Source organism: Osmerus eperlanus, chromosome 9, assembly GCF_963692335.1.
Source record: "Osmerus eperlanus chromosome 9, fOsmEpe2.1, whole genome shotgun sequence".
Taxonomy (NCBI): Eukaryota; Metazoa; Chordata; class Actinopteri; order Osmeriformes; family Osmeridae; genus Osmerus; species Osmerus eperlanus.
This window is the reverse complement of record NC_085026.1, coordinates 1,654,090-1,664,323: the sequence shown is the minus strand read 5'-3', so window position 1 is coordinate 1,664,323 and position 10,234 is coordinate 1,654,090. Positions and strand designations below refer to the sequence as shown.

At 45.1% G+C, this 10,234-nt stretch overlaps 1 protein-coding gene across 2 annotated transcripts; it reads left to right on the top strand.

Moving 5' to 3' along the window:
* The first annotated feature begins 53 nt into the window (after positions 1-53).
* On the top strand, positions 54-9,461 carry LOC134026242 (serine/threonine-protein kinase PAK 2-like). Of its 2 annotated transcripts, none has more exons than XM_062468784.1 (15): positions 54-259; positions 4,457-4,644; positions 4,736-4,842; positions 4,927-5,074; positions 5,488-5,504; positions 5,610-5,726; positions 5,854-5,974; positions 6,187-6,250; positions 6,334-6,382; positions 6,466-6,578; positions 6,681-6,798; positions 6,886-6,985; positions 7,208-7,404; positions 7,668-7,805; positions 7,945-9,461. In XM_062468784.1, the coding sequence occupies exons 2-15, from the start codon at positions 4,473-4,475 to the stop codon at positions 8,029-8,031; spliced, it is 1,548 nt and encodes a 515-aa protein (XP_062324768.1). In that variant the 5' UTR covers positions 54-259; positions 4,457-4,472; the 3' UTR covers positions 8,032-9,461. The 2 variants fall into 2 exon arrangements, with proteins under 2 accessions (XP_062324768.1, XP_062324770.1); XM_062468786.1 differs by lacking the exon at positions 54-259 and adding an exon at positions 2,528-2,681.
* Positions 9,462-10,234: the final 773 nt, after the last annotated feature.

The following is a 10,234-nucleotide window of genomic DNA, read 5'->3' as shown; positions in this document are numbered from 1 at the left end:
GATTAGAGAAATCGTGAGGTTCCGATTCCGATCTGGGCTGGGTCGACGGTTCCGTTTCCGCTCTGGCTGTTCTCTGATTTAGCCGAAATTTTAGCAAAAGTTCTCTGGATTAAAAATATCACACTGATGCTTTTCTAGAACCAAATCGTGAACAGATATTAAATCACGGCGATAATCACTGCTTGGAGGGGCGTGAGGATAAACGAGTTGGTGCCCAGTTTCCAGGAGTTTTGCAGGAGTTTACGGCTGACTTCAGTTGGTGAGTGAACAAAATCTAACTAACGAAGGCAGCTAAGCTAGCTAGCTAGTGACATAGCCAACTTTAGCAATCGATACAGTTAGAGACCATACTAGTTAGCACTAGTTACATTGTTTAACCAGCTATAACTTTACAGACTTAACTAACGAAACGGGTTATTTGGGGAGATTGCTGTAACGTTAAGATAACGTTACAGCAATACATATAGTAAGCCTAGCTTCTAGATACCTAGCCTACCTATACCGATATCTGTACTGATCGCGCCATCACAGTTGCCGACTTATCCACAGTAGTTCCTTCTAGCTAACGTTCGTTCCTTATTGCTAACGTGCCTTTTCTTAGCTCCATCTTAAATGCGTCTCCTATTGTGGCTAGTCTAGCTATCTAAGCCCCGAGGCTATGCTAACGCTAGCTTTCTTCCCCAGTGGGGTTGCTAACATTCTGCGAGTTCAAGTAGGGGGATGTGGTGGTGGTCAGCTTCAAACTCAAATGAACCAACCACCTAACGTTAGTAAGCGTATTTATTTTTTTTTAATAACATTTAGGTTACATATACAGCAATATGCCGACATAGTTTGACAGATACAGATAGGTTGTTTAACTTTTTGTCACATTTCAGTTATGTGTTGTCACATGTTTGGACATTTAGGAAGTTGGCGGTGTTACAGTACATCATTTGGTGTAGTGGCTGCCTGTCTCCCTGGTTCAGTGAATGTGACCATGAGGGCCTATCTCAGCCAAACACAGTACATTTGAGTACACAGTCAAGTTGGCGGTCTGGTCACATAACTGTTTATACTTCTGGGATGCTTAAAGAACCTTTGGTCTTTCACTTGTCATTACATACATCTTTAGATTCTGTCATAGGCAGTTGCAGTTTCTTGAGGTGAAATTAAATGGTACATGCACTGAGATATTGTCAGAAGGTATGTGTGTCTCATTGTAAAATCTCATAATGAGTGAAAGAGGAAGAAGAGAGTTGTGTGTGTGTGTTTGTGTGTGTGTGTGTGCGCGCGCAGTTCAATGGAAGATGTTGGAGGAGGAGTAGGGGGGGTCCTCTTTCCAGGAAGTCCAAAGCAGTATTTCCTTTTATAGAAGCTGAGTACAAAAGGCCGCTCACTTCCTGTAAACAGCTCCTGGCTTCTGTTTGCTTTCGTCTGGTTGGTCAGAAATGCCGTGTGACCATTGGGGACTCTGGGAGTTCCAGAGGATGAGGAAGTGTGCTTCCCATAGAGATAGGAGGAATAGAAAGTGCAGTAAAAGAGAATAGAAACAGAAAAAGCAGAATGTAGCTCATTAGTTGTATAGACACAGGGTCCGTGTAATAGCTTCACAGAAAGCATTTATGGATGTCAAATAGATTTAAGGTGTACACGGGCACATGCATACTATATGGTATGGGAGTGTATGTGTATTAAGACGCACCACTAATCTACAGAAATAGAACACGTACAGTCAAGTCCTTTTATTTCTATGTAGGTTGGGTCTACAGTGTGTGGATGCACCTCTCTCTGTTATATGAGAAGCTGCAGAGGCTACCAAACAGATGCGAAGGTTGTGGCTGTGCTGGACTGCTGTGGGAGGAGCAAATGGATGGTCAGGGCAGGAAGAAGGGTGGAGCTTTAGATTGTAACCTGTGCTTCTTAGAGGAAGAAACTTTTATTGATCACACCAATTGTGTGAACAGTGGAGCACACATGCATACTGGAGCATCCACTGGAGAAATTTACCACTTTACCCATCATGCTGTTCTTTCTCCCAGGGAAGCCAGGAGCAGTGGGCATCCACACCAAGTGCTCACACACAGGCAGGAGAGCGTTTTGTTTGCATGTTTTATATTGAGGTTATTTGGGGAGGAAACCCATGTGAGTATGGGGAGAACATGCCAATTCCACACAGAATGGCCCAGGAGATCTGAGCCAATCTGATCACCGAACAGTGCCCCATGCGGGAATCCAACCAAGGAGCTTGTTGCTGTGAGGCGGCAGTGCAAGGCACAGCTCCACCTTGCCCTCCGAGGGGAAAAAAATCTGCCAGCCAAGCCTAGAGAGAGGGAGGATCCAGGGGGATTGTCTGGAGGACAGACCATGCCCAACTCTAGCCCTGGAGTCGTGGAATTCCTGGAGACAAGCCCCAGCCTGGACAAACAGCCTGTACCGACACACGCACGGACACACATAGACACACACGCACCCTCCCTTAGCCTCTAAACACACGTCTGTACTTGTTGCACTTGTGTCCTTCTGAGGAATGAGCCTGCCTGCAAAAACCTGTCCTGAGAGAGAAGGAGGGGAGAAAGACAGACACTTAAATTATATTTCTAAGACAGACACACACACACACGACAGAGACTGGGAATACAGCTAAAGTGACATTCGGATTGACCTGCTCTTCTGAAAGGTACAGAGGAGAGTACAGAGGGGTGAGTAAGGGTCTGACTGTCAGGGGATTGGCATCGTGAAGAACAAGAAAGAGGAGTTAAAAAACAAGGCAGGCAGAAGAGTCCAGAAGATTCAATAGTCTTAGCTGTTGATGCTGTGTGCTCTCTAATGGCAATCTGTAGACAGTGAAAGGGTAAGACTCCTGTCTGTATGCATAATATAAATAACCTTGTTTTAAAGCGTCAACAGCCACAAGCCTGAATGAAAAGCCTACCTGCACGGTAAACAAGGCACAGGAGGCTTTTCTCTGGTCCCACACCAGGCGGAGGAATGACTGCATGTCAGGCAGAAGGTTGAACTCGCATAAATGGATAGTGGCAACCGTGATTAACTAATATTTACACTGGCTACAGTTACAACTCCCCTGGGCTAAGACTGTACATGACAAGGCAACTTTAAGGAAGATCCTAACTTCCATAGCTTGTTCATCAGTCATGTCGTTTCTGTTTTCACCTGAATACATTTGCGCTGTAACTTGAACAGAGCTCAACAGTTAGTAATGTTCCTCAAAAGTTATTGAGGTCAACTTAAAGTTGCTACACAAAATGTTGCTGTAATTGTAACTTCTTGTTCAGCTTTGAGTGCTGCTTATTGTCTCCTCATTTTCAAACATCCAAACTAAAGATTAGCCTAGCCCATGTGGTTGAACAGGGAAAGGAATACCACTGTGTTGCATCTCTTGTTCAGTCTTGGGGCTATGAAAACTGCAGGGCCAGACACAGGAAGTGAGGAAAGCTCGGTGAACTCTATGCATTTCCTGTTTCATGTTTATGATGTCATCTGAGGTGCATCTCCATAGTAGCTCAATAGCTTTGTCTTTATGAGCTTCTCAGCTTTTATGTTGCACAGTGTGCGTGCATGCGTGCATGAGGAAGAGATGAAAAGGTGCCAGACGGATAATTCACCTTATTAGGACAAACTGTTAACATTTACATTTAGTCATTTAGCAGACGCTCTTATCCAGAGAGACTTACAGTAAGTACAGGGACATTCCCCTGAGGCAAGTAGGGTGAAGTGTCTTGCCCAAGGACACAACGTCATTTGACACGGCCGAGAATCGAACTGGCAACCTTCAGATTACTAGCCCGATTCCCTAACCGCTCAGCCACCTGACTCCCAAAAGATCTGCCTTAACACTCTCAATATTCATTCATTAAAAGGTTCTACTGTACCATTTTATATATATATATATAATATATACAGGGTTTCCTGCTGTGTTAATTAAGGTTGTAGGGTTTGCTATCAGACCAGGGGGGGGTGTAGTTTGTGCGATAGACTAGTGCGTCCTACAGAGAAGGGAGACTGGCGTTGGTCACGGTTTGGAATGGAAGGGAGAACAGGACAACGGACGATATCGCAAACTTAAAAAAACTTCACTGAAAAGTGCTGCGGGAAACTTTGATATATATGGCCAGTAAGCCCATACACGTGGACACGCACCCTTCTCACTCTTTATGTCACACACACACACACGCTGGATGTGCGGCATAACACGTGGAGCGCACAACTTGACTTCCTTTCCTTCACATGCACTTGCATTTCTGTTCCCTCAAACTGTTTTCATTACCCAGAACCATCCACTGGACATCATTAGACAGTAATTGGTCACACTGGCGTGTGTGTTTTGGTGTTCATGTGTGGGAGTTTGTGTGTCTTAATGCTCATTTGTCTGTTTGGGTGGTGACAAACAGAAGATTGCACCTCCTAGGTGCTTCAGTATTGATGTCTGATAGTGATTGTTTCTCCCTTTGTGCAGGTGGACGTGTGTGTAGATGTGTGACAGCGGAGTGTGTGAAGACAAGCCCCCCGCCCCCCCTGTCAGGATGAGCAGCCAAGGAGGAGCCAAAGACCCACTGTCAGCCAATCACACTCGGCCTCTGCCCTCAGTTCCGGAAGAGAGAAAGTCCCGGAACAAAATCATCTCCATGTTTGCCTCAGAGAAGGGTAAGACACACTTGTGGGCACACACACACACGGGGGCAGACACACACACGTGGCATAGATGACCTGTAACATGGTCTCTCTCTATCTCCAGGAGGCAGAAAGAAGGAGCGTGACAAGGAAAGACCTGAGATCTCCTCCCCCTCAGACTTTGAACACACCATTCATGTGGGCTTTGATGCCGTCACAGGAGAGTTCACTGTAAGTGTGTGTTAGTGTATGTGTGTATGTGTTGATCTATGTGTGTGTATTGATCCCTATGTGTGTGTGTGTGTGTGTGTCCAGGGCATGCCAGAACAGTGGGCCCGTCTCCTCCAGACATCAAACATCAGTAAATCGGAGCAGAAGCAGAATCCTCAGGCTGTCCTAGACATTCTCAAGTTCTATGATTCAACCAGCGGCAAACAGAAATACCTCAGCTTCTCCTCTTCAGGTCGGTCTCTTGACTCCTCCGTCCCGCTCTTGTCACTCTCTCTTTCTATCTCCAGGGTTTCCCGCAGAAAATGTTTTAGTTAAGGTGGTAGGGTGGGGTTTGCCGTCAGACCGGGGCGGGGGATTGTGCGATAGACTAATGCGTTCTGCAGAGAAGGGAGCCTGGTGTTTTTCAAATGAAAGGGAGAAAACAGAACACGGCGGATATTGCTATAAAAGAAAATTGACAACGTAGTTAAGGCGGCAGGCGTGTGTTGCTTAGGCGGCCGCCTTAACTGAAAAGAGCTGCGGGAAACCCTGAGCTCTCTCTCTGTCTCTCTCTCATTCGCTTCCTCTCCCTCTCTTGCTTTGTATACACTAAACATGGATTAGAAATGACATTACTCAGACACATTTGTCACCTCTCTTTTTCAGACAAAGATGCACAATCGGTAAGTACTGGTTTACTTGATTCTATACCACTACTAATGAAACGTCTTGAATTCTAGAACAGTATAGATGAAGTGTGTGTATTGAGGTTATGTTCGTGTGTTTAGCCAGGGAAGCAGGGTTCGGAGCAGTCGCCATCAGGAGGAAAGGGTGCGGACGATGATGAGGATGATGACGAAGCTCCGCCTCCCATCGTGGCTCCGAGGCCGGAACACACGAAATCGGTGAGTCCTGGGGAGAAACCCCTCCATGTTGCTTCATGTCAAACAAGAACAAAACACACAAGCCTGTGACGTGCGACAGGGGGAGGTGTGTGTCCCTGTGCTGATGTCACTTCATGTTGTGCGTCAGGTGTACACCAAGTCTGTGATTGAACCCCTCCCGCCGGTAGAGGGCGACGCAGCTGCCAAGGCAGCAGACAGACAGAGGAGAAAGGGCAAGATGACCGATGAAGAGATCATGGATAAACTCAGTGAGTAGCACATACACACACTCACATGCTAAATATCATGTCATATGTTTGTTTTCTGTACTTAAAAACCAGCACGTTCATTTCCACACAGACACAAAAATGTACACGATCACAAGCACGCATATGTTTCCATTTAAACACCCATATTCGTGCTAGGACCATCTTGACTAACCTAACTCCTGTTTGTTTTGTGTTTTGTTCTTGTGTCCCAGGAACGATTGTCAGTATTGGAGACCCCAAGAAGAAGTACACACGCTATGAGAAGATCGGCCAGGGGTAAACTGGTGCACACTGGGCAACATGGAAGATGTGTTCACTGTGACGTTTTACTTCCTTTTACTTCTCTCTGTCTCTTACAGGGCGTCTGGTACGGTGTACACAGCCATCGATGTTGCCACTGGTCAGGAGGTAAAGTATCTTATTGTATCTCTCGCTCGTGCGACTGACTGAACTGAGCCTGGATAAACAAACCATGTGTTTGCTTGTGTCAGGTGGCTATCAAGCAGATCAACCTGCAGAAGCAACCCAAGAAGGAGCTGATCATCAATGAGATCCTGGTCATGAAGGAGATGAAGAACCCCAACATTGTCAACTTTGTTGACAGGTACGGCAGCACTCCTTGGACCAACGAAAGACAGCCAAAATCCCATGTGCCATTTATTTGGCCCGTGAAGAGTAGTCATTTACAGTGTTTGTGTGTGTGTAGTTTCCTGGTGGGAGATGAGCTGTTTGTGGTGATGGAGTATCTGGCAGGAGGCTCCCTGACTGATGTGGTGACTGAGACATGCATGGACGAGGCCCAGATCGCCGCTGTCTGCAGAGAGGTACGCACAGATTATGAGGGGGGGGGGGGGGGGGGGAGGGAGAGAAGATGGTGTGTGTGTGTGACACTCCTCTCCCTTCCTCCCTAGTGTCTGCAGGCTCTGGAGTTCCTCCACGCAAACCAGGTGATTCACAGGGACATCAAGAGTGACAACGTGTTGCTGGGCATGGACGGATCCGTCAAACTCAGTGAGAACACACACCCGTGCACGCGCACGCTTGCACAAAAAGACACATGCAAGATAAATAAGTCACAAACACACACACAGTAGTCACAATATTGTAATACACAAGCACACACATTACAGTAACATTTACAAATCTGTGACCCACCATCACGACGACATTCTTTAAAGTACATTAAAAGGTTTTTAGTGTTCATAAACTGACCCCTGCTTCTCTGTCCTCCAGCTGATTTTGGCTTCTGCGCCCAGATCACTCCAGAGCAGAGTAAGCGTAGCACCATGGTGGGCACGCCCTACTGGATGGCCCCAGAGGTGGTGACCCGCAAGGCTTACGGGCCCAAGGTGGACATTTGGTCCTTGGGCATCATGGCCATAGAAATGGTGGAGGGAGAACCTCCATACCTCAACGAGAACCCCCTCAGGGTGAGTGTGTGGGGGGTAGTTGATTGTTCCTGGGACACAACAATCTACCACATGGAGCTAGTCAAGAAAAGTTGGTCTTTACAGAAATATGGGTGTATAAGATGTTCATATGTGTGTTTGTGAACGTGTGTGGTTGTGGTAAAGTGACTATTGATATACAATCCAGTCTTGGCCGTTGTGATTTTTCAATTTTATTTTGTGGGGTACTGTTTCTGGACTGACGAGACAGGTGATCAGTAGAATATCTCTGTGTCCCTTCTTAGGCTTTGTATCTGATCGCCACCAATGGCACCCCTGAGCTGCAGAGTCCAGAGAAGCTGTCTCCTGTCTTCAGATCTTTCCTGTCCCGCTGTCTGGAGATGGACGTGGAGAAACGTGGGGGTGGTCGAGAGCTGCTGCAGGTACTATAGACACACACGTAGCATCACGTACTCCTCTGCAGTGGCAGGTGGCTCGTACACCCCATACACACTTTGTGATCACATCGGTGGATGTTGTATGAAGTTTAGCAAATTAACATGGTGTTGTTTGTTTCTGCAGCACCCGTTCCTGAAGCTGGCCAAGCCTTTATCAAGCCTCACCCCTCTCATCCTGGCAGCAAAGGAGGCCATGAAGAGCAACCGCTAAACTAGCTAGCCAAGGAAACTTGGCTAACTTGGCCTGCCTAGCTAACTTGGCTAACCCACCTGAGCTAGCTATCCTCGTTGACAATTGTGCTAACTTTGCTAATTACCAGATTACAGCTTGTTCGGTGTAGATTCATAGAAGATATCTGACATCTGAAGGACTGTATTAGACTGTTTACTGTCCTTGTCACACCTAACTTCTTAATCCTTTGCCAAAACTTCTAGCAAAATGTTTTTAGAGGCACAAGCCAGTGAAAAACTCTACATTTGTAATTTGCGATAATTCAGTTACTGCGACCAAAGGTTGACACTGTTCAACAAGCTAACGGTTGACACTCTTAATTATATCTAGTTAGCCATAATGGTTTAATGTCTAGAAATACTGGCTATGTGTTAACATTCCTGGCTACCTGCTAGCATTCGTGATTATCTGCCAACTTTCCTGATCACTGCTCTCATTACTGGTTTGCCATGGTCCCTTCTTAGCATTGGTAACATTGCTGGTTAGATCCATTAGATCCCAGCCTTTTTGCTGATCTAGCCCTGTCATGCTAACACCCAAGTGCCTCTTCTTCACTGACAGGGTTGCTTCCACAATGCTAGCACAATGTTAGCACCATTAGCCCGTGCCTTTTAAACACACATAGAACCATGCTAGCACTCCTCACACCACCTCCTGAACCCCCTCTAACACATCCCTGTCACCTTCTACTTTCAAAACTCCCCTCCAAGTGCCTCACATACACCATACACATATATCTTCACACACATACATACATTACTCTTATTCTACACACTATACATACACATATAGCAATCCCGGTATTTCAAATTTCCTACGTTGTGTAGATGCCTTAAATCATGTAGGATTGTGCCTGAACTGGAACATTTCTGTAACTGTTCTGTCTGTTTATCTTGTCATACTATATCTCAGATGCTACACGGTGGTTCTACTTTTCATGTTTGTATATGCGTTCCATTTCTGTTCTTACTAAATACCAATCTAAGAAACTTACAAAATCGAAAAATGTTTAATTGGCTGTATGACAATAATGTGTCAAAGTCAAATATTTTGTAGGCCAAACCCTGTTAAAATCTGGAATCTTTTCAAGCTTTTATAAGTCTGTATAATATATCTTTTTTTATGTGTAACTAACAATTTGATAGGTGACCGTATTGTGATGTGATGTTTTCACCTGTCTCAGATGGTGCCATGGTGTTGTGTGTGACCCCTAAGCTGTTACATGGAACTTTCTATGGCAAATCATAGAGCAGACATTCCAACTCGGAAGTCAAATGGTGTCTGATGAATACAGGATCCCTTTAGTTATAGTTTGTTTTTTCTTATTCATGAAACCGAGAACTTCTACTGAGAAGAAAAATCATTGAAACAGTCTGCATAAATTATGAATAAAGATAGACTTGAAAATATTCTTTGTGGACTTGAAATTCAGAGATGAGGCAGTGGTTGACAGAAGAGGGCACTATTACAGCTTCCATGTAGGCTTCTGTGTCTGATGTCTGTAAAGGATTTAAATCAAGACCCATCTGTGTTCATGTATGACTAAACTCTTTAGAAGACATTTGGTAAGGGAAAATTATATTTCACTCTGTTCAGGCTCACATGGCTGTTGATTCTTTAAAACTCAACATGAGATATGAGTTTAGCTGACTTGTCCTCAGACAGCACTGTTGGTTATGTTGGGGTTCTTGACCCTCAGTCTGGTTCTTGAGGTTTGAAACTCCTATGGAGAAGAAGTTGAACACCTGCCAAGTAGGCTAACCCAGTCGACAGTACCAAACCAAGAATATATATTTTTTTTAATTCACCAGTCCGACACGTCACGTCCAGTGGGTCCCGTCTGGGTCTGGTTGGGTAGCCACAGGTCTATTCAACTGACCTTCAGCTACCCCAACAGGGTAGTAAGGGGAAAAAAGCCCCGAAGAATCCCATTATGGAAAGTTTCAAATATAGCCTATTCATACGCCTATTCGTTATTTGATTTGATTCGTGAACAGGATAAAAAATGTTACCTTTAGATATCACCATGAAAATTAGGCTACTGAGTTGATTACTTACATCACGACAAACAAAAAATGTATTAGCCAGGTGAAAATGTCTTGTTGAATCTTGTTGACATTTAACAGTAAAAAACGTAATGTTACGGTCTGAATGGAACCCATTTAGGCTACCCATGAGCTTT